Source organism: Nyctereutes procyonoides, unplaced genomic scaffold, assembly GCF_905146905.1.
Source record: "Nyctereutes procyonoides isolate TBG_1078 unplaced genomic scaffold, NYPRO_anot_genome, whole genome shotgun sequence".
Lineage (NCBI taxonomy): Eukaryota > Metazoa > Chordata > Mammalia > Carnivora > Canidae > Nyctereutes > Nyctereutes procyonoides.
The window spans coordinates 2,291,434-2,315,446 of NW_026575032.1; the positions used below are offsets into that span (position 1 = coordinate 2,291,434).

The 24,013-nt window shown below is 39.3% G+C and overlaps 2 protein-coding genes across 5 annotated transcripts; one reads left to right on the top strand and one right to left on the bottom strand.

Annotated features, from left to right (window-relative positions):
• Positions 1 to 382: 382 nt before the first annotated feature.
• On the bottom strand, positions 383 to 5,499 carry LOC129504318 (centrin-4). The gene is made up of 5 exons (XM_055316967.1): positions 5,397 to 5,499; positions 3,904 to 4,050; positions 3,378 to 3,506; positions 2,193 to 2,330; positions 383 to 2,010 (listed from the first exon to the last, which is right to left on the bottom strand). The coding sequence occupies exons 1-5, from the start codon at positions 5,397 to 5,399 to the stop codon at positions 1,921 to 1,923; spliced, it is 507 nt and encodes a 168-aa protein (XP_055172942.1). The 5' UTR covers positions 5,400 to 5,499; the 3' UTR covers positions 383 to 1,920.
• Positions 5,500 to 5,706: 207 nt separating this feature from the next.
• Positions 5,707 to 18,944, top strand: BBS12 (Bardet-Biedl syndrome 12). 4 transcript variants are annotated; one of them, XM_055316966.1, is made up of 4 exons: positions 5,707 to 5,861; positions 10,413 to 10,475; positions 12,158 to 13,080; positions 13,174 to 18,944. In XM_055316966.1, the coding sequence occupies exons 3-4, from the start codon at positions 12,168 to 12,170 to the stop codon at positions 14,307 to 14,309; spliced, it is 2,049 nt and encodes a 682-aa protein (XP_055172941.1). In that variant the 5' UTR covers positions 5,707 to 5,861; positions 10,413 to 10,475; positions 12,158 to 12,167; the 3' UTR covers positions 14,310 to 18,944. The 4 variants fall into 4 exon arrangements, with proteins under 4 accessions (XP_055172941.1, XP_055172939.1, XP_055172938.1 ...); XM_055316964.1 differs by adding an exon at positions 6,295 to 6,647 and having other exon boundaries at positions 12,158 to 18,942; XM_055316963.1 differs by having other exon boundaries at positions 12,158 to 18,942.
• Positions 18,945 to 24,013: the final 5,069 nt, after the last annotated feature.

Sequence of the window (24,013 nt, forward strand, 5' to 3'; positions counted from 1 at the left end):
ATCTGTAAATTCTTTAGGATTTTCTATGTATACATATAATGTCACCTGCAAATAAAAAGAATTTTATTTCTTCCTTTCTGATCTTTTTTTTTTTTTCCTGTTTCTTGCCTTAATGTACTGCCTAGTACTCCTGTGCAATGTTGACTGAGGTAATGATAAAGGACATTCTGTCCTAGGGAGAACTGAGGATTGAATGAGGAGACTTCTATTTAGAAATCTTGGAACTTGTTGATGTGTAATTTTAAGTATACTACCCACTAAAGAATATAAATCATTTAACAACTTAAAGGCCATAATTTTTACATATGAAGCATGTTTAATAGTTATATCTTTAGAAAAAAATGCTGCATAATTAGGAATTAAAGATACTATGAAACACTTAATGAGCATAAGCATAGATGCCATTCTAGTTTCAATTGAAAAAACCTCTCTTGTGTGGACAAAACCTTGAAACTTCATTTCAGTTGAGCTAAAAATGAACTAGGTGGGGCAATTAAAGTTTATTTTCTATAATCTTTTCTTGCTCCAAAGATCATTACTTAGGTTTAGAAATTTTATATCCAGCAAGTGGCATCTGTTGCCCATTATCAGGAGCAGAAATCTGAGAGCTTCTCCCAGTGCATCTAGGTATCAGTTTAATTGACAAGGAAAACACAATTACTGAGTGGAACAATGCTTCACTCATATAGAGACAGAGCAGTATCAGTTTCAGTAGTGAATGTCGGTTTCCCATGGCCAGCAGGTCCCTCCCAGAAGCCTATACAGAGCCTTATTTGCAGATAACACCCATCTTGTTGTTTCAGCAGAAGGACCCCACTCACCCCCAAAGGGGACATCCCCTTTCCGAAGCGGGGTTGGCCAGGTGCCATATTACACACACAGGCACCATATTACACACGTGCTTAAGCAGAAAAAAGTATACATGGAGTCTGAAATGCAAAGATATTCATAGACAATTCCAGCACAAGCTATAGAGACTCTCTCTCGGTAAGGAAGTGTTCCAGGCCCAAGGCCCAGTCTTGTGTGACCCCGTGGGGAATCAAAAGACTGTATCTAGAGACTGCCTTCCCAACAGTTTGGCTCTTTCATAGAAAACCTTAAATTACAAGAGTCATAATATTAAATGAGTTAGAAAATATATACTTAGTTATCTTGAGATTTCTTTATCCATAGGATAGCTGCGTAGTGAAGCATAGGATACAAGACATAGAATCCATGTTTTATTTATTATCTATGAACAGTTGAGCAATTTTTAAATTCTCTGAACTTTAGTTTCCCATAATATAGTAAAATAGAGCCAATACTACCAGCTTCCAAGTTGTAACATATTGAGATAACATATGTAAAATCTTTAGCACCTCCCAAGACAGAGGTATTAAATGCTCACTTGCAGGGTCAAACTTATAGGAAAATCTATATAGTATAAGTGCTGCTTTGAATTTTCCTTATAAGAAGAAAAGTAGCAAATAATGTAGTTGCTAGGCAATTTTATTTAATACTTTCCATATCTGAGTAACTGATTAAAACGCAAATATGTATCAGTTTTAAAGAGTTGCACAAAAGGAAAATAATAAGGAAACTAATTGCTTGTTTGCCAAATCCATTTGCATGTGGGGTAAGTTTCATTAAACTTAAAAAAATTCTAAGTCTTTAGATCCTGGAGCTCTAAAGTAGCAGTTGGAATTAAATACTGGTTTTGGATCCACGGTTCACAGAAATCATTACATTTTCTTTGTGTCTTGATGCTGCAGATTAAACAATATTATTGGTGGAAACATGTAACTTCTCACAATGCTTAGACATCAAGAAGCCAATTTGTGCATATAAACTAAAAATTTTAAAGAATACATTCAGATATTATGGAACTGTTTAACAAATATAAAGTTGTTAACAACTTTCCAAAAGGAATTTTAAAAAGTATTAATAAAGAGTGGTATTTTTCATCATTCTCAAAAATTCTTCCTCATTTATTTCTCCATCCCTATCACGATCAGCTTCATCAAGCATTTCCTGTAAAACAAAATGTAAATATGATGTGATATCATTAAAAATGAATAATGATATAATGTTCAAATATAGAAATTTTATTTTGATTGTATTTGCATCCAACTAAAGACTATAACTATAAATTATATGAATTATATGTTATAATTATACATGTGTTATAATTATAAAAATAAGTAAAAAATTACCTGAAGTTCATCATCTGTTAAATTTTCCCCCAGTTCCTTAGCAACCCTCTTGATATTGCTTAGTGTTATGCTTCCAGTATCATCATCATCAAATAACTTGAAAGCCTTCAATATTTCTTCTTTTTCATTTTTTTCACTCTTTAAAAAACAGAAACAATTAAATGTAATTAATCTTTCATTTATCTTTTCTATCAAATTGGCCTTATGGGTGTTTGAGGTCTAGAGCGCAATGTATCAGGTAGCTGAGTTCTGACTTTACTGCTCTTTTTTTTTTAAAGATTTTATTTATTTATTCATGATAGTCACACAGAGAGAGAGAGAGGCAGAGACACAGGCAGAGGGAGAAGCAGGCTCCACGCAGGGAGCCCGACGTGGGATTCGATCCTGGGTCTCCAGAATCGCGCCCTGGGCCAAAGGCAGGCGCCAAACCGCTGCACCACCCAGGGATCCCCTGCTCTAACTTTTAACACTTATTCCAATGCACTCACATTTGCTCTCAAGGTATTTAAATTCAGGGTTTGTTGAAGTGGAAGAGACCAGGCTGATAAAGAGAACATATCTTGTATTAATGCCAGTAATTAATATCCATTACCAAAAATGTAAGCTCTAAGAGAACAGGGAGGTTGTCTCATTCAATGCTCTGTAGAATAGTGCATGGCAAAAACAGGTACTCAGGAGATGTTTGCTGAATTCAAGCCTTCAAGATGCTGACCCCATTCTCTTTCTCCAACCATATATCATTATTTTTTTTAATATTTTATTTATTTATTTATTTATTTATTTATTTATTTATTTATTTATTTATTTATGAGAGGCGTACAGAGAGAGAGAGAGAGAGAAAGAGAGAGAGAGAGAGAGAGGCACAGACACAGGCAGAGGGAGAAGCAGGCTCCATGCAGGGAGCCTGACGTGGGACTGATCCTGGGTCTCCAGGATCACACCCTGGGCCGAAGGTGGCGCTAAACCACTGAGCCACTGAGGCTCCCTCCTTATTATTTTCTAACAGGCTTCTCCACACTGAACAGTCTTCATTATTACCCTGAAATAATCTTTAATCTTGCTAACTATATCTATCTAAATCCCGTCCATCTTCAAAGTCTTCCTCTGTGAAACCTCTGATTGCTCCAACTAAAAAAATGTAGGTTATTGCTTATATTTCTTTGAAAAACAAAATCACTACTATACCATTTTTACACTCATTATGGCAAAAAAATCTTCAAAAGTAATGGTGCCAATTCCTTCTTTGTCGATTTCAGCTATCATTTTTTTAATTTCTTCTTTCTTTGGTTCAAATCCTAAGGCTTGCATTGCAATCTGAAATAGGAAGCAAATAAATTATACTATGCCACAATCTCATTCCTAGTTTTTAAATTACCTCTTAATGACTAGATTTTCTCTTTTTTACTATGGACTATGCATAAACCTAGAAAGTCAGGTCAGCAGGCCTAGGTAGGTTCCAATCCTACTATGCCATAGGATATGTCACTGTCAGATCTTGTGTTTTGTTTTACTCATTCATAAAACAAGAGTAAAATGCCTAATGTGATACTATTTTGTTAGTATGGGGTAGGTGTATACACTGAAGGTGTAGGTATCCACACTGAGGAGATTTTATACTAAGCTTTTAGAAGGCTGCTGTTAAATATTGAAAAATTGGCCCAAATAAGTAATGGTTTTTACAATGTTTTAGAATTAGAAGTAATTTCAAAACCTTCAATTCTTTCACATCTATGGTTCCAGACCCATCAACATCGAATAAATCAAAGGCCTCTTTAATTTCTTGCTTTTGGGTTTCATTCGATTCAAGTTTTGCTGCTCTTTTCTTCCATTGGTCTGAACCTATGCAATAGTTGGATGCCTGTAACAAATACGCATGTGCATGAATAACTGGAAAAGTTACCAGAACCAGAATAATCAATGATAAATAAGCATACTCAAGAACCCTATTCCCTACTACACAATGACCATCAGCAATTTCCTCCTTTCCCCTTTGCTAACATTTGTACTTTTAGTTATTAATATCTTGGTGGAAAGCCTGGTTCTTTTTACCACTCAAGTTTTTCCTTCAACAAACAAGTGCCTTTGAAAGAAAGAAGAGGCAAAGGCACGCATGCTTGAACAGTAGATCTTAAGTTCCAATACGACTGGCCTTACTTGGCATATTTGAAAAGCAGTGCCTAAGGCATCCCTTTTATCTAGGCCTCTATGTCTCATAATAAAATTTGTTTCTTTTGTGCTTGACTGAAACATAATATCCTTTCCCATCTTTTAGCATACTTTTCTATATTGCAGAAGCTGAGAAATGGGAAAACAAAAACAAAAAACAAAAACAAACAAACAAAAAACCCTACATTTTCCGGGTGAAAAACTATTCCAGGGATCTGAGTAAGAATAAATGTTGGGCTAATTATCAGTATCCAGGGGTATGGTGGAGGTCATCTTGCTGCTTTGTGCCAATCCCCGCTGACAAGCAAGGTCACGGAGTTGCTTCTGGGGTGTTGCTGCAGCCTTATTTCGGTATCTGGTCTCCAGCTTCCGGTCAGGCAGCAGTGGCAGCAGGGACGGCAGCTGGACCTCGCGTTCCTGGGCACCTAGCCTCGGGGGTCACGTGGATTAGGGGTTCCTCGTGGCAGCGGCAGATTCTCTGGCCTGGGATTGCAAATACACGGGTGTGCCTTCAGGACCGTTACCTTCCCTACAGTGGGAGGGCGGAGCTACCCTGGCTTTTTAAAGATGTATTTACTCACGAGACACACACAGAGAGAGAGAGAGAGGGAGAAAGGCTCCACGCAGGGAGCCCCAGGCGGGACTCGATCCTGTGTCTCCAGGATCACACTCTGGGCCAAAGGCGGCGCTAAACCGCTAGAGCCACCCTGGCTGCCCCTTCCAACAGGTTCTAAGCCTCTTATTCTCCGTCCTCAATTCCTTTCTGTTTCCATCACGGAACCTATCGCAGAGCGCGGGTATCAGCGGCTGGTGGGGTCGACGAGGGAGGAATGAACTGGAGCCCCGTCCTGGCGTGTCCCCCAGAGCCAGGGGCAACGTGCTTCCCCTGGGCCACGAGAGGAGGCGCCACTAAATGACACTCGAGGATCAGGAGGCCAATGATACATTGCATAAACCAAACAAAATTCCTTCCTTGCTCCGAGGTGACACTTCAACCCCGGCCCCGGCCCAGCAAGGGCTTGCCGGCTTGGCACTCACCATGTCACCAAGCGGTGCCCTTTGCCAGGACCTCCCGGTCTCAGCCGCCAGCCCCGCAGCCCTGCTGCAGTCTTCCCGGCTCAGCAACCGTTGCTAAGGCCGCTCTCGCGCGGCTCTCCGGAAGCCCCGCCCAACAGATTTGCCTACTGATTGACAGTCATTCCACCCAATGGACAGAAAGCAGGGCCCTTGAGGCCCGCCCCCTCTCTCTGCTCTCTACCAATAGAGTAGCGCTCTGCTTTTCCGAGCCGACCGAGGAGCGGAACTCTCCCTCGGGGTAATCTTAGAGACCTGCCCCACCCCGCCGGCCGCCGGCTCGCTCCGCCTCGCACCTGCGCAGAGTGCGGACCCAGAGGGGGCGTCCTCGGCCCGGTTCCTCGGCGCCCCGGTGCCCGCGGGAACGCCGCCGCCCGAGGTGGGCAGCGGGGATCCGGAGCCTCGCGTGAGGACGGAGAGAAGAGCGAGGTTAGTCGCGAGGTACTTCCAGAAGTCGTTAGTGCAGGCGCGGAGCCCCGGGAGAAAGAATGAGAACCGGGGCCTGGCGGGCCGGTAAACTGATCCAGTCTGGGCTTAACGACCCTGCTGGGGTTATCGGAGGTGGAGGGGACTGAGCTTCCCCAGGGCCGCTAGATAGTTTTTGGCCTCCTCCGTGCCTGGGCTTGGCCTGTAGTGTTTCCCTCCTGCCCGGGTCGGAGGGATGCGGCGCGGCAGCCGCAGGGGTGGAAGGGGGCGGGCGGGGGCGGGCGGGGGCGGGCCGGGCTGGTGCTGGGCCGCGCCTCGCCTCGCCTCGCCTCGCCTCGCCGCGCGCGTCCTTGCCAGCGCTGCAGCGTTTGCTGGCCGGTAGGACTTTGGCTCCAACCGAAATCACGATCAGACAACACCTCCCCCTCTCCCCCAGGCTCACCCTCGGCCATGCCTGTGGCTGAATGAATGAGGTTCGGGCGGCCTTCCAGGCCTGGCATCCAGCAGAGGTCCACAGTCGTGGGCCAGGCGCAGCCTCGTAATCCTGCTGGCCAGCCCCTAACTGCTGCAGCTCCAAGCAAACTCTTGTCCACGGGGCCGGACTTGTCGGTTTGTCCAGTCGTGAATCCGGTCAGAGACCAGCTAAAGGGTGGGAGAGAATGAGGTGGACCTCTGACTTCCTGGTAGAAATGAAGAGGAGGTAGCTCCTCAAACCTGCAACTCTATTCCTTACGCATCAGGTCTCTGCATCAGGGCTCTCGTTAGGCCTCCTGCAGTGCCTTCTGCAGAGTAAGTACTTTATTTTCCAGGAATCATACTGGATTCTGCAGCAGTGGATTGAGGAGGAACATTAATTTTTGCCTAGCTGTTTTTTCCCCGCCCCTTTCTCCCACTTAACCCCCTGCAGGTAGGGCAGGTAAAATGTGCAAAGTACATTCTTGAAGCAGTCTCCCAAATCACCGTTCCTATTGTAATATGTAGAAACACGGCACATTCTCCAAAACCATCATCCTGTCTGGTTCACCTTCTATCCCAGTTACCCAGGCTTTGTAATCATAGATAAACAACACGTTAGGATTCTGGAAAACTGATAAGATTATTCTAATATTAGATTTTTAAAAAATATTTATTTATTTATTTGTTTATGATAGAGAGAGACGCAGAGACACAGGCAGAGGGAGAAGCAGGCTCCATGCAGGGAACCGACACGGGACTCGATCCCGGGACTCCAGGATCGCACCCTGGGCCAAAAGCAGGTGCTAAACTGCTGAGCCACCCAGGTATCACCTATTCTAATATTAGAAGTGATTTTTTTATGTATAAAGTTGCAGTGGAAATTAAAATTATGCAAGTTCAAGATATTTTGTGAGTTAAGTAAAGTGTTCATTCGCTTGATTATAATACAGTAGACCCTTGCTTGAACAACAAGGATTTGAACTGTGTGGGCCTCCATATATGTGGATTGGGGGGTGGGGGATTTGCCACAATTTGAAAAAAACTACCAGTTGAACCTTGTAGAGGTACTACAAGATACTAGAGATATTATTAAGACACTAGAGATACTCAAAAAAAAATTAAGAAAAATATTATTGTAAGAATACAGTATATAATATATGTAACATATAAAATATGTGATAATTGACTACTAATAGTATTGGTAAGGCTTCCAAACAATTGTAGGCTATTGGTAGTTAGGGTTTGGGGGAGTCAAGAGTTATGTTTGGATTTTCACTTGTGCAGTGGTTGGGCCCCCTAGAAGGGTTAACTGTATATTGATTTTTCAGCCATAATCTCACTGGGATAGTTGCTCTTGATCAGTTTTAAGGACATTTACTTCATCTTTACTACTAATATTAAGGGGACTTCTGAGACCCAGAAATGAATAGTGACCAAATATATAGAATAAAATTCTAACCTAGATCAAGTTTAATCTCATGGCAGTTCAAAGGCTGAGTAATATGTTAACCTGCTTTGATATCACTTTATGATTTAGGGTCTTATATTTAGGAAGTTAACTTCTAGTAAAAATGATTTTTTTGATGATAGGCTTAGATTGCAATTTCTAGTTCTTAGGTAAGAAATACTTAGTCTTGAAAAATAGCCGTTACTAATCTAATTGTATTATAAAACATTAGTAATAGTAATGATAATAATTAGTCTAGGAAAATATTAAATCCATTGGCACTCTTAAATCTACTAAATTTACCTGCTGCTTTTCACATGTCCTATACTGTGTCAACTATTGAGTTTGAAAGGAACTGAGTGTTGAGTATAAAGATGAATAAAAGCGAGGAACCCACAGATTAGTGGGAGAGAAAGGGACAGACATAGATACAGTTTTAAATTCAGCATGCTAAATGCTTTAGTACGTGTGTAGAAAGTGACTGAGCCCAGGAAGGAGGCTGGACTTCCTGGGGCATTGGACAAGATTGTATCAAAAATGTGGCATTTGCCTTGGGTCATGAAAGATATATAGCATTTGCCAAGATGAAGAAAGGGTGGGATATTCAAATCTGAATATAGCATGTGTAAAAATGAAAATAAATGTTCTAGTGAGGCAAGATCTTAGGATTCATAAGGAAAGGTGGAAAATGAGTCATAAATTATACTGAGGTCCGATTATAGGACACCTATGTCAAACTAAGGAGTAAAGATTTTATTTTCTAAGATAAATAGATGTTTTTAGACAATGGAATGCTTTAATTAGGTTTATGCTTTGCAAAGATAATTCTGACAACCATGTGAAGGAGGAACCATTTTGGAAGCAATTAAAGGTCTCACCTAGGGACCCCTGGGTGGCTCAGTGGTTGAGCATCTGCCTTTGGCTCAGGGCGGGATCCCTGGGTCCTGGGATCGAGTCCCACGTCGGGCTCCCTGCATGGAGCCTGCTCCTCCCTCTGCCTGTGTCTCTACCTCTCTCTCTCTCTATCTCTCATGAATAAATAAATCAATCTTAAAAATAAAATAAAATAAAATCTTTAAATAAAGTAAAATAAAGGGTCTCACCTAAGGCAGTGCCAAATAGGAATCACATAACCTCTAAAGGTGATTGAAATTTAAATTTGTGGAGAATAATACTGATAGCGGCATCTGTTTGATCTTGTCATTTTTGTACCTAAAGGTAAGATAGCAAATATGGTGAATGCCATTCATTCATTTGCTCACCAAATATTTATTGAGTGTCAGCCGTGTGTCAGACAATATTCTTGGTATGTGGGATACCTCAGTGACTAAAAATATTTCAATAAGTTTCTAGTTTCCAGAATATGTAAAGAAATCTCACAATTCAACAACAGGAAGACAACCCAGTTTAAAAATGGGCAAAAGATTTGAATAGATATTTCTCCAAAGAAGGTATTACTAATGGCCAACCAGTACATGAAAAGACGCTTACCATCATTAGTTGTAGAGAAAAACAAATCAAAACCACAATGAAATATCACTTCATATCCACTGAAATGTCTATTATTGAAAAAAAATAAAACGAAAAACCAGAAGATATGTATTGGTGAACATACTGGGTTGAATAGTGTTCCCTCCAAAATTCATGTCCACAGAAAATCTCAGAATGTGATTTTATTTGGAAATTGGGTCTTTATAGAAGTAGCTAGTTAAGATGAGGTCATACCTGATTAGGGTTGGCCCTAAGTACAATTAATGGTGTCCTTTTAAGAAAGCCATATGAAAGAAAAGCAGATATTGAAGTTTTGTTACCTTCAAGAGCCAGCTAGAAGCTGGAAGAGCCTTTTCTAGAGCCTTCAAAAGGATCATGGCCCTGCAAACCCCTTGATTTCAGACTTCTGGACTCTAGAACCCTGAGAGAATAAATATGTATTGTTTTAAGCCACCCAATTTTTGGTAATATTGTATAGCAGCCCTAGGAAATCAATACAACAAGAATATGGAGAAATTGAAACCCTCATCATATATTGCTGGTAGGAAAGTAAAATGATTTAGCTGCTATGGAAGACAGTTGGCAGTTCCTCAGAAAGTTAAACATAAAATGACCATGTGACCACTCCTAGGTGTATACCCAAAAGAACTGGGGACAGATACTCAAACACACTTGTACACAAATGTTTATAGTAGCACAGTTCACAATAGTCAAAAGGTAGAAACAACTGAAATTGTCCATCAACAGATAAACAAGATGATACATACAATGAAATGTTTCTCAGCCATAAAAAGGAATGAAGTACTGGTATATAATACAATGTGGATGAACCTCAAAATACTATGCTAAGTGAAAGAAGCCAGACACAAAAGGTCACATATTGTGTGATTCTCTTCATATGAAATACCCAGAATAGGTAGATTCATAGAGACATAAAAGATGAAAACCATAACAGTTTTAGAAGAAGTATAGAATATCTTTTGTACACAGGGGTAGGCAAAACTTTTAAAAATAGAACCCAAAATGTAATAACCTTTTATAAACAGGAAGAAAAAAAAGATAAATGAACTAGGGAAGTAGATTGCAAAGCAACAATAAAGGCCATTTGAGGTTTGAAATGATACCAATGTGGTTGTGTTTGTTTTTCTGTTTATTTTCAGTTGATGCAAGGTAAGCATGGAGTGGACAGAGTTGGATTTCATCAAGATTAGTGGCTTTGCAAGGTGAGTAGGATGGACCTAAAGAGGGATAAGGATTTTGAGAGTATATGTGCGAGGGAGTGATTATAATAATTGACAGGTAGGAATTTAAACTAGATAAGTAGAGAATTAATAAATACGGAGGTAAAAGGTGAGGGACAATGAAAACATGTAAGAGCAGGTAATTAAGATATGATGGGTTTCAGGATTTGAGTATTAGAGTCCTAGAGTATATTTTGATGCTGTCTAGGCATGTGCCTAGGTGTATCAAGAGTTTTATTTTATAGAATTGAAATTTTTACAGAACATTTGAAACTGAGTTCAAGCAATTCATTATACCATTTTCTAGGCTCTATTAGCTTTTCTCCTTAGTCCTTGAAAGCTTATAGGAAGCTACTCTTGAGAAATAGTTGGGTTATAGCTTCTTCTGATCTCAGGTATCTCAGATAGTGGTGTTCCTCAGCTTCAAGGATGAACCTTGGTATTATAGGCACAAATTTATCAGATGAAAATCAAAACTCTAAATTGCTTGCTTTTTGACATTTTGGATTTAAAAGACTGTGATAAAAATATCATTCAAAGAATTATGAAGTCTTAGAGTTGGAAGAGAAGTTTATATTATCTACAATTTTACTTCTAGTCCATTAAGTGAGAGCTCATACCTCAAAAGATAGGTCATTTTATTATAGACAGCTTTTCAATTAAGGGGTACTTTGTTAAAAAGTTCTCTTTATTGGGCTAAAATTTTTCTCTTTTAAGTCTTATCAAGTCCATCCTCTCACCTGCATCCCTCTTCCACACTCCTTATCTAGATAACTATAGATGATTCTTAGCTGGCCTCTCTACCTCCAGTGAGGCACCCACCCAGTTCATTCTGTGTTATTAGAGTGATGATATATCCAAAACACTAGTAGTAGTAGTAGTAGTAGTAGTAGTAGTAGTAGTAGTAGTAGTAATACTCAGAAGGGATTATATTCCAAGCATTGCTATAGCACTGTACTCATTTACTCCTTATAATAACTCTATAAAGGAGATTCTGTTATAGTCTTCATTTTTCAGATGTGTAAACAGGGTCGAGTAGTTAAATAACTTATGAAGTCTACACAGCTCAAAAGCATTAGAGCCAAGTTCAAATCCAGACTTCTACATTCAGAGCACATGCTTTCACACTCTATATCAAGCTGTTTCTTAATGTTCCTTTCCTAAAACACTTCAGTGGTTCCCATCATAGGATCGGGTTTGATATGGCACGTAATGCTCTCATGATCCAACCCCTTTTCTCTTCTAGAGCTTCATCTCCTGTTTCCTACTATTTTCTTTATTCCTGTAAAACTAAATTACTTGTATTATCCCAGTACACTGTGTTTTTTCACATATATGTGCATTTACTCCCTCCTTCAACTTGCTAACTCTTTCAGATTATTCTTCAAGACTCATTTCAGGCATTGCCTTTCTTCTGGAAACTCTACCAGGTTGATTGCCTTCATGATCCACTTCCCCTACTGGATGAAGTGTTCCCTCTCCACATGGCCATACCTGTATCATAGTGTCATTATAATACTGTATCTTTCACTGATCATACTTAATGGAAACTGTATCTCCCAGAAACCCCTCAAAGGCAGGGACTATATCTGATTTTTCCTTTATAAACAATTATAATCATGAATTACACTGAGTAAATTTCCAAGTTTTTATTTTATTTGCAGATGATGATTCATGGTGATGGCTTGCAGGGTCATAAATAAAAGAAGGCACATGGGACTTCAACAACTTTCATCATTTGCAGGAACAGGAAGAACTTTCCTAGGCCCAGTAAAATCATCCAAATTTATTATAGATGAAGAGTGTCATGAAAGTGTGTTAATCAGTTCAACCATAAGACTTCTTGAAAGTTTGGATTTAACCAGCGCAGTGGGACAACTTCTCAATGAAGCAGTTCAAGCACAAAATAACACATATAAAACTGGAACCAGTACTCTTTTGTTTCTTGTTGGTGCATGGAGCAGTGCTGCTGAAGAATGTCTTCATTTAGGTGTCCCCATTTCAGTAATAGTGTCTGTAATGTCAGAAGGCTTGAACTCTTGCATTAAAGAAGTAGTTTCCCTCCAAGTACCTATCTACAATGTCTTTGACCATTTAGATAGCACAAAGACATTTTCTGGACTTGAAACATTTAATATCAGTTTGTGCCCTTTTCTACAAATCCCTTCAGATACTGGTTTACAGAAAGAGCATGATCTCAATGATGTTGCCTCTCCATCATTGACCACTTACAGTCTTTCTGGGATACCTGTTAAATCACCTAAACTCTTTAGACGTCAGACTGAAGTTGAAGCAGATAAAAACACGTTACAAAATCCTCAAACTCTGAAGAACAGTCTGCTCGCAGGCAGCCATTACAGAAAGTCAATACTAATCCACAGTAGGCATTTTAATAGGACAGCCAATAATCAATGGATAAACAAACCAGATGGATTTCTAGAACAACATGGTGCAGCTACTCCCAATACTTACAGATGTAATGATTTGGTAGAGTTGGAGATGGGTTTGAGTCATGGAGATCACAACAGCATGAAATTAGTAGATGAAGCAGTACGGCTGCAATATCAGAATGCAAGTATTCAGCAAGGTAACTGTACAATGCCATTTAGGTTTGACATTTCAAGAATCTTCACTTGCTGTCTACCAGGTGTACCTGAAACTTTTTCTTGTGTCTGTCCAGGATTTATCACTGTTGTATCAATTTCTAATACTACTCTGATCAAGGAATTAGAGAATCAGCTGGTCCGGGTTATTCTCATTGAGGGTGATCTCACAGAGAATTATCGCCACCTGGGATTTAATAAGGCCACAAATATTAATACGCTATTAGAAAGCATGAAGATTCAACAAAACAGCTCAGAAGAAGTGTGGACAAACTATGTATTACAGGTCTTAATTAAATTCAATGTGAACCTTGTGCTGGTACAAGGAAATGTGTCTGAACACTTAATTGAGAGGTGCATACACAGTAAGCGGTTGGTAATTGGGTCAGTGAATAGCACTGTGATGCAGGCTTTTGCAGAAGCTTCAGGAGCAGTACAGGTGACCTATATTACACAAGTAAATGAAAACTGTGTGGGCAATGGGGTCTATGTGGCCTTTTGGAGAAGTATTCCTTCGGATGTCATAGATAGGATCAACGTAATCACAATTGTGATAAAAACAGAAGGAATTAATTTGGTTACAGTAGTGCTCACCAGCCCAGTCACTGCACAGATGCAAACCAAAGAAGATAGGTTCTGGACTTGTGCCTATCGTCTGTATCATGCTCTAAGAGAGCAAAAGGTCTTCCTTGGAGGTGGTGCAGTTGAGTTTTTGTGTCTTAGCCATCTTCAAATTCTTGCAGGGCAATCCCTGAGTAAAAGAAACCATGTCTGTTCAGGATGGCTTCATAATACTTCCTCTTGGCTGGCCTCATCTCTGGCACTATACAGACCAACTGTGCTTAACTGCCTAGCAAATGGATGGCACAGATACCTTTCAACTCTCATGTATAACACTGCCAGTTGCTCATCAGAATTTGAAGCCAGCACATTCATTCAGCAACATCTACAAAATGCCAGAGACTCTGGCTCTCCTTCATCTTACATCTTGAATGAATATAGTAAACTAAATAGTGGAATTTTTAATTCAAGCATTTCAAATAAACTGGAACAGATTCCAAGCATTTATGACATTATTATACCGAAGATTGAGGCATGGCGCCGAGCTTTGGATTTAGTACTGTTAGTACTTCAGACAGACAGTGAAATTATTACTGGACTTGGACATACACAGTTAAATTCACATGAAACAGAGGGTTTTTTATTTTTGTAGTGTTATTGGCTAAGTCTTCGGAAAATGTATTTTGTAATATATCATGCTATTATAATTTTCCTAGTAGCCAAGCCATAGTGCCTAAAATGCCAGCCAATACCAAGAAGAAAATTATTGATGTCTGTCAATAACTACAGGGCCTGAGATTTCAATACCCGATTTACAAGCTCACAGGTTAGCTCACAGGTTACATTGCTACAGAATACATGAGACACTTGGATCAGAGACAAAGCACTTTTATTATTTACAGTGAAAGTGTTAGCCAGAGCTTCCTGTTGGTTTGTATCAGTTCCCATTTCTCTGAGCCCCATAAAAGCAACATAAAAGGCCAGTGATGAAAGCCTGAACATGCAGTGGGTTGTGTTACAGAAGAGGAACACTGACCTTGGGACATTAACTGCTTTTATAGTGACCAGAAACAATCCTGTTTTTTGTCCAAGGGCAGCTGTTAACTCATACCTCAGGGTTGCTCAGTGTTAACACAAGCCTGAGACATGGACTGGGTAAAGATAGATCAGGTCCTTGCATTCATGGCATACCCAGAAAGTATGCAATGTGTGATTCAGAGCCCATAATGGATAGCCTCTTCCAGCTAGCTACTCACTTTTTAATCTGACATGCTCTTGGTCAAACTTGAATTTTCATGAAGAATGCCACTCTATTGGCCAGTCTGATTAACCTGGCAAACAAGTTGTTTAGTCAATACCAAATCTATTTGATTGATTTCATATAGCAGTTAGTTAAGGCTACTATCAATAGACGCTGAACTGCAGGACGAAACCAGTCTAGTAATGACCTCGAGTCACGTCCCCGAGGGTCTTGAATTTAGTCAATTTTAAATTCCAAAGAAGGAGGATCTTTTTATTAGCCTGAAGTATTGTAAGACCAATGTATCATACATTATGACTCACACAAGGGAGCTTTGAGTTGCTGATGTTTGGTGTCAATGACAAAATTATAGGAGGCAGTAGATGGGCAAAAAAAAAAAAAAAAAAAAAATCCCCCCTCCCTAATGAAGAGATCTATAGCTCGTTTTCCCCACATACCAGCATATAACCCCAATGGGGTGAGGTCACTCTACTTCAGAATTTATTGTGAAACCTGATTTGAATCACCATTATATGGATGAGCCCGGGTGGCTCAGCAGTTTAGCATTGCCTTCTGCCCAGGGTGTGATCCTGGAGACCCGGTTCGAGTCCCACATCATGGTCCCTACATGGAACCTGCTTCTCCCTCTGCCTGTCTCTACTTCTCTCTCTCTCTCTCTCTCTCTCTCATGAACAAATAAATAAAATCATTAAAAGATTTTAAATCTTTTTAAAGATTCTTTTAAAAAAAGGAATCACCATTACATAGATTTGATAGGTGGTGTCACCCAGTAGTTGTGGCCTCAGTTGCTATACATGGCAAAATCCAGGGCTACTCAAACATTAAGGAAAACGTAAGATCAGTCAGATTAAAACAAGGTTGTCCTGGTTTCTGAGTTTGTACATTTTCACATCTAGTCTAGCAGCTGCCCTTGATGGTATTATGAACTACCTCCAGTACTGATAAGAGTTTTAATTAGGAGAAAACATTTGTTTGACTCCCAGAGAGATTAAGTGCTATGACTGTCCAAATGATACTGAGAAACTACTTTTGGGTTTAGCAGCCACGTCTGCTGGTGGAAGTTAATAATGGCCACAGTCAGAACCATTGAGACAAGTTTCTAACTTTACCAGAACATCATCTATATAGTGATCATTAGGGATATCAGAGCATAGAGGCACTCACACTGAATCCCAACCTATCAATAGGTTAGAATTGGTTAGGGCACAGTAGTAGATGGAGGAAATCTGTCTCATTCCTCTATCTGCAGCAATATCTTGATGGGAAAATCTCTAGAACTTTATAGGCATTTACAATATAAGCATATAACACCTCAGTACCAGTTACGTATTTTCATAACAATTTGTGCTAATCTTAACCAGTTGACTTCAGTCACTTTTTCCCCATATGGGAATATAGACCAAGAAGTTTAACATTGACACATTAGGAGCTCTAACATTGCCAAGGAATTATGCTATCTCCCTGGCTGGTTGCTTAGGAAGGAGCAAGGGGTCTTTTTTTTTTTTTTTTTTTTTTTTCTTTTCTGGCCTTGTCTTAAGTGCTGGTACCAACTTCTTTAGGTGTGCACTTCCTAGTATCTGAGAACACCCAGACTCTGGAGATTTTTCTTACCTTTCATGTAACACCACCTCTTCAGTGTCCTGTAGCCCTTGGCACTTTTGACAAACCTATGCCCAATACCAGTTTCCCCTATGGGACTGGGTAGAATGGTGATTTGAGCTATATCTAACAGCTGTAAAAGTTTGAGTCACTTTGTTCTCCCAAGTTGTCCCATCACATTTGGCTTTTCCTTAAAGCAGCTGAGGTCAGCTATCAAGAAGTGTGGAGGGAGAGAATGGGCCCATGCTAGTAAGGAACACTTTGCATATACTTTTGGTTTGGATGAGCTGCCCATCTTATGCTCAACAACCTTGTGATTTTGGTCTACTTGAAGTTTTATTTCCTTATTGCTGGTAGATTTGTTTCAGCTTTGAGGACCCCCTTGACAGCTCAAAGACAAACTTCTTGACTAGAGCCCTGGATATGCTGCCTTGTTATCAGATTAACATCTGCTCTTCCCACCCTGAAATGAGTGAGCAACAACAATACACCATTTGGGTGGCTTGTTTTAATCCTCCTCACTGTTAAGCCTCCAAACATAAATTAACAGGTAGGACAGTGGGGGACTCATTCCCCTTCCTCTTTCCCACTAGTTAAATGAGACATTTACTGTTGGGTCCCAGGGAGTTTTAACCCAGCCCATTGAGGCCCTCATCTTTTTCAGAAACCATGGCTCTCAGCCAAAACAATCAAGAACTGCAGGGTCTGAGATTTTTCCCTGTTTACAAGCTAACAGTTAAAAAAAAAAATTTTTTTTTTAATCACACCGGTCTGCTAGTCTTTATTATGTCTTTGTCAGGCTGTTCTGAGTAGCTTTTTATTTATGCTTTTTTTTTTTTAATAAGCTGTATGCCCCACATAGGGCTTGAACTCATGACCCTGAGATCAAGAGTCACACACTCTACTAACCGAGCCAGCCAGGTTCCCCCTTTAACAGTTAAAATTTAATAGGATACTGGCAAAAAACAGAATCCTGGATCATAAATGACTTTATAGTGGCCAGAGCTTCACATGGGTTTGTGTTGGTCATCAGTCCTTTCAAGTCTCACAGGGGTGACATAAAGAGCCCATGATGAATGCCTGCATACACAATAGGTTGTATTACAGGAGAGGAATGCCTAACTTGGGCAAATAACAACTATTGCATTAAGCAGAAGTAATCCTGTTCTTGGTCTGGAGTGAGATATTATGTCATAATTCAAAGGTTACTCACTGGAAACACATCCATGAGAAATGGCCTGGCAAAGGAGAGCTCAAATCCAGCAAGAACAAGCAGGGATGCTGAGAGCCCATAGTATTCTGTGTATCCCAACAAAGTCTTGCTCTTTTGCTACTAGCCATAAATTGAACATTGTGAGAACTGAATTTTGTGTGGAGTTGAATATTAGAAAAGCTCTGGGGAAATAATAACAGTAGTAATTAAGTTACTGATTACCTACCATGTTCTGAGCACTGTTCTAAATTCTTTAATTTGCTAGGGTTGCCATAACAAAATATCACATATTAGGGGGCTTAAACAACAGAAATTTATTTTCTCACAATTCTGGGGGCTAGAAATCTGAGATCAAGGTGTTGTCAGAGTCAGTTTCTTCTGAGGCCTCTTTCCTTCACAGACATCCTTCATGCTGTAGATGGATGTCTTCTCCCTGTGTCTCACAATGTCTTCCCCTCTGTATCTGAGTCCTGATTTCCTCTTGTAAGAACACTAAGTCCTAATGGATCAGGGCCCTCCCTAATGACCTCATTTTAACTTAATTACCTCTTTAAAGAGCCTCTCTCCAATACAGTCACTTCTGAGGTATCACTTCTGAGGTAACATGAATTAGGGGAGGGGACACAATTCAGCCCATAACCCATATATTATCTCAATCTTTGGAACATTCATTTTCTCCATTGTATGATGAAGAAGTGAGTTTAGTAAGGTTAAGAAACTTGCCCAAAGACTTACAGCTAGTAGGTAGTAGAGCTGGAGTTTACACTAAGATTTTACCTGTCTCCAGAGTATATTTCTAAGTATTAACGGTAATAGGAAGTTTTTTTCTATAAAATAACAAACCAACAAAACGAGAAGAATGTCTAGTTTATTTATAGGGATAATTTAAATGTATTAAAAAAATATAACTTGGTTATCTTCTATTCAGGTAAAAGAATATAGCTTTTGGTTTAGTGGTTGTCTTAAATGTGGTCACATGAAAATCTTGCACAGATAATCATTCCAGTTATATGTACTGTCTTTGTTCAGAGTTAGAATGACAACATTAAGTGTTGAACTGTTTTTAAAAATGAGGTGTATTATTTCACTTGTGTAGGTATTGATACTTTTACTCTCCTGTGTACTATTAACACTTAGTTTTTGTTAAAATATTATAAAGGTTAGGAGCACCACTAATATTAATGTAGATGCTCAGCTCACTTCATATAATAGATTTTTTGTGAAGTTGGTATTTGCATGTATTAATACTATTAAATATTTAATAAAATCTTGTTATACTTTATTTTGACACTAGAAGTATCATTTTAATACAGATTTGTAAGTTCATTTTATTTCCAGATTGTAAAAAGCTTTGTAATAGTATGTGGTTTATCAGCTATTTTTCTAATTCTCACAAGAAATACCTTTAAGTTTTAATTACTCAAGGAACTCTTCTGTCCTTGCAGAAGGCAGTCCCTCACATAAACTCGACTCATTTAAGTAAGTGGGTTTTCCAAGAACCCATGTGCATAATCAGGTAGACATTTCTCAAAAGACCAAAGAAGTATTGACATCTTTGAGACCAATCTGCTTTAATATTATAAACTACGAAGAGGGTTGCAGTTATCCTACAGTGACATGATAGCCAATCTTTCCAAATATAAATAACTCTTCCTGGACCAGGGATTAACTGGCTCATCAAAAAATAATCTTTAAGAAATTCCAGCAATGAAATATTCAGAATATGGGCAGGTGTACCTGCCTACCTAGATGCTGGACAGAGGCAGAAGCAAAAAGGAAATGGGAAGCAGCAAAAGTGAAAGGGTTACTGACTGGTCACTGTGAGCTATTGTCCCCTAAATTGTTGAAAGGATTCCACCTGAATGGAAATACGGGTAAACAAATTTGAGACACAGGCATCACATTCTGGGAGAGTGCAAAGTGACAACAACCCCACTGTATGTGTAGATGGAAGAGAATTGACTAGCACTATAGTGGTCTAAGCTCTGAAGAATATCAGAAGTATTCAGCACATGCTTCTTCCCAGGATGACTGAGCCATACTCTGAGGGAAAAAAAAATGTTGGAAAGAAATAAAATAGAACAGGACAGAAAGATTTGGAATAAAGGAGAGGGGAAATTTACATTGGGAATGGTAAAACAATGACATTTTGTATTAGGCTGGGTGGCCAGCAGAATCAAGATGAAAAGATCTCTAAAAATAACAACATTGAAGTTGTTAAATGTAACCTTGAAGGCAAGGACTGTAGACTTCCAGGAAACACAGAGCTAAAAGCAGAAAATATTTCCAACTAGTCTTAGCTTTGACAAATAGAGAAGGGTTACACAAAAAGGCTATATTTTTGGTTCTTCATCTATAACAGGAGCGAGACCATGAACAATGAAGCTGAGAAACTGACCATGGCCCATCCACATCTCCATAGGAAACCCCTCCGGTGATGGGATCCACAAAAATCCCTGTAATTTGGACATGGGGGAAAATAAATGCTAATATTTAACCTCAAATGACCTTAGTAGAAGAAAAGAGATTAAAATGGATTAAAGAATTTTGAACAGACCATGAGAATTTAAGCAGAAAAAAACTCTAGCTATAAGGCAGATGAAAATATTTTTAAATGAGTTAAATCATTTAGATTGAAGTTTTTGAAAAAGCAGCGCACAATAGAACTTAAGGTCTCAGAAATTAGATGGCAAACAACAGGTTATGGAATGACAACTGACACAACTCAAAAAGAATTGGATGAAATTACAAGTAACAGGAGCCCATGGAGTCCAGAGCAAGCATGGTAAAGGAAGTAAGTTTCTTTCAGGAACTCAAGAGAGGAATCTCTTTTACAAACCCCTCTAAATTTCCATAACAGATCTACCCTGTATCTTTTTTTTTTTTTAAGATGCTGTCTTATGGGGGTGGGGATGACTAGGTGACGGCCACTGAGGGGGGCACTTGATGGGATGAGCACTGGGTGTTATTCTATATGTTGGCAAATTGAACACCAATAAAAAATAAATTTATATAAAAAAAGATGCTGTCTTAAATGGCCCATCTTTACAAAGAATGACTTTCATATACAAAGCACAGACCTGTATAACATTAGAGTCACCCTCTGGAACTTTACAAAACCATTAATGACTCATTTAAGTTCAGAGCAGTCCCTGGCTCGCTAGTTCATGCTATCATTCAACTCTAAAAGGCTCTGTTACGTGAGGGGAAAGCAATGGTGGGTCAAAGGGGTCCAGGGTCTCTCAGGGTGCCAGCACCTTGCAGTCCCCAAATGGCAGGGTTTCCATGAGCATAGCTTTCCAGGCCCACAAACTTTTGTCAGGTTAACAAGAGATAATCATCAGAGGAATTAACTCTTAATTTGTACTAACCACATTCACAGAGAATTGTGTAAACCAAGATGCTATTTCATATTTGTAACATAACTCTACTAGAAAAAAACAATACTCACATGAAGTGAACCAAGAATTATTTTCTCCTGTGTCTGAAAGTCTCTGGGAAGCTAGGAAGCTAGAAATATTGCTTGTTGGACGAACTGAAGCCAAGGGACCTCTCTGATGCAGCACTGGCCAGACACCTCTCATCAGAACAGTGCGCAACACCCACCACTGACCAGGAAGGTCAGCTCTTTGCTCACTTCTGTGTTAATTAATTAGACACGCTTTGCTTTAACTCAATTATATTTCAGACTTTGTCTCTGGTGACAGCATCCCATGGCTGCTCTGAATGTTAACTTACTGATTTGGGAGACATCTCCCCTGGGGTGATATCTAATAACCACAGTCACCACTTTGTGATGTTTGCTAAACCCCCCAGAACTTAACCTTATATTCAGGTTCTGGAAGCAACAGATCAGTCTCCTATGGACCAACTAGAAATTCTCCCTTCCATGATAAAAAGGAGGTATCTATCAGCTTCCAAAATATACTTCTAGTGTAGTCAGATAAGTATTAGACTTAAAACTAGGAGAACTTTTTCATAATCTAACTTTGCCCCCTGTGTGACATTGGGCAAGTCACTTAACTTCTCTGAAATCTGTTTATCTGTAGAATGTATTCTTAAAGAGACTTTGAGGTTTAAATATGCATTCTTGGGACACCTGGGTGGCTCAGAGTTTGAGCGCCTGCCTTTGGCTCAAGGTGTGATCCTGGATTCCCAGGTTCAAGTCCCACATCAGGCTCCTTGCATGCAACCTCCTTCTCTGTCTGCCTGTGCCTCTGCCTCTCTCTCTCTCTCTCATGAATAAATAAATAAAATCTTTTAAAAAATAAATATGCATTCTTATAACCTAACTCAATATAAACTGCATGCAAATATCTAGGAAAATAAATCAAGCGTTTGAGACTTCATTATAAAGGAGTTTTGTGAGATTTCTGTCCCTTTCCTAGCTTTACAATTTTAGCGGCTCTCCTTTGTGCTCCTTCCTCCCTTGCCCTTCCTATAGTGATTAGAAATAATGCCCATGAACGAAAACGGTCAATGTGCCTACCTTAGAGATGAGAGCAATAGGAAAGGAGAGTACTAGGCAAGATGTATTTCACTTCTCAAGATGCTTGGAGGAGAAAAGAACCCAGACAGATGAAGATAATAATGACAAAAAATAATAGTAGATTTGGTGTAGTGCTTTACCCTTTTAAATAGTTACTGACCCTTGTGGGCCACTTCTAAGAATAGCAGGACTACTATATCCCACATGGATTTGCTGGCCTAAGGGAGCAGAGCCAAGCCCAACCTAGGGAGACTCAAGAGTAAGCAACAGATGATTGTAGACCACAGTACCCTTCTGTCAGCATCCCTTGAAGTGTGTGTCATTTGTTCCAAATCATGTTGTCAAGCTCTTATTATGATTGCCAGATATTTTACTTTAGTATTTTGTTTACATAGAGCAATATTTCTCAACTTTGGCTTCAAATAAGAATCAACTGGGGAGCTGTTATGACTGCTAATGTCCTGACCACATCCACAGATTTTAATTAGTCTGAGATTAGGGCACCAGGCATTGGTAGTGTTAAGAGCTCCCCAGGTGATTGGAACATGTAGCCAAGACTGAGAACCATTGACATGAAGTGATCATTTTTCCTTTGCTCAATGGTCTTCAATCCCTGACTGTACTTTTAGTATCACTTGGGGAGGCTTTAGACAAATCAGAAGCTCTGGAATTGGGGCCTGGGTATATGGATTTTTAAAGCTTCCTCTATGATTATGATGTGCCACCAGAATTGGTCACTGCTATAACTTAAGTAGTATATGAAGAGATGGTCTTTTTAATACAAAATAGTTGCTATCCTTCCTTGGGGAAACTGAATCCACATGTTAGGGGAAATACACAATTGCAATTTGGCAAAAATATGAAAAATCTTGCACTAAGCTCCTAGTAAAGGAGATAATGTAGGAAAAAAGCACAGAGATAAGGAAAAATAAAAGATAACAAATCTCCATGCATTATTTTATATGATACAACTTGAATTCCTAAAATACAAGATATAATCAACTTTAATTCATCGATCTTCTAAAGAAGGATCATTCCTTGCAGAGTATCGATCATAGATCATATCTATCATTAAAGACTACTTCTTCATGCCAAGCATGATAAGGAGCATTTTACAGGCACTGGTTCACATAATCTTCACAGCAGTTCTGTGAAGCAGGCTCTATTATTATCCTCATTTTACAAATAAACTGAGACACAGAATCTATGTGTCTTGCCCAAGTTATACAGCTACTTCAGAGGTATAGTTTGGCGGTGGATCTTGAGAGACCCTAATGGCAGTGATCTCTGAAGAAGGGCAGAGGCACAGACAGGAAGGTACGATGTAGTGCAAGAGGAATATCTTAGAATTTCTACTACCTATTTTTTTTTGTAATTTTAACTTTTTTCTTTATGTTATATAATTTACATATATTAGTTTGGTAGGACACATATGCATATATGTATAAATATGCATATTTTGGGTCATATATTCAAAAAAGTTTGAATATCACTTCTCTAGAAGCTAATGGGTACACAAATAACAAACACAAATATATGAATTTTGTATATGGCAGGAATCTAGGAGCAAATTATTCATTTGTGGGTGAAAATCGGGGCTCCTGGCTGGCTCAGCAAGAATCATGGGATCTTTGATCCCAGGGTCCTGAGTTTGAGCCCCCCATTGGGTGTAGAGATCACATAAATAAATAAATAAATAAACAAACAAACAAACAAACACAAATGTATGTTTAAAAAAAGCAATAATAAAGTGTGAAAATCGAATGAATTTTAGTTAGCTCTATCTTCTATATG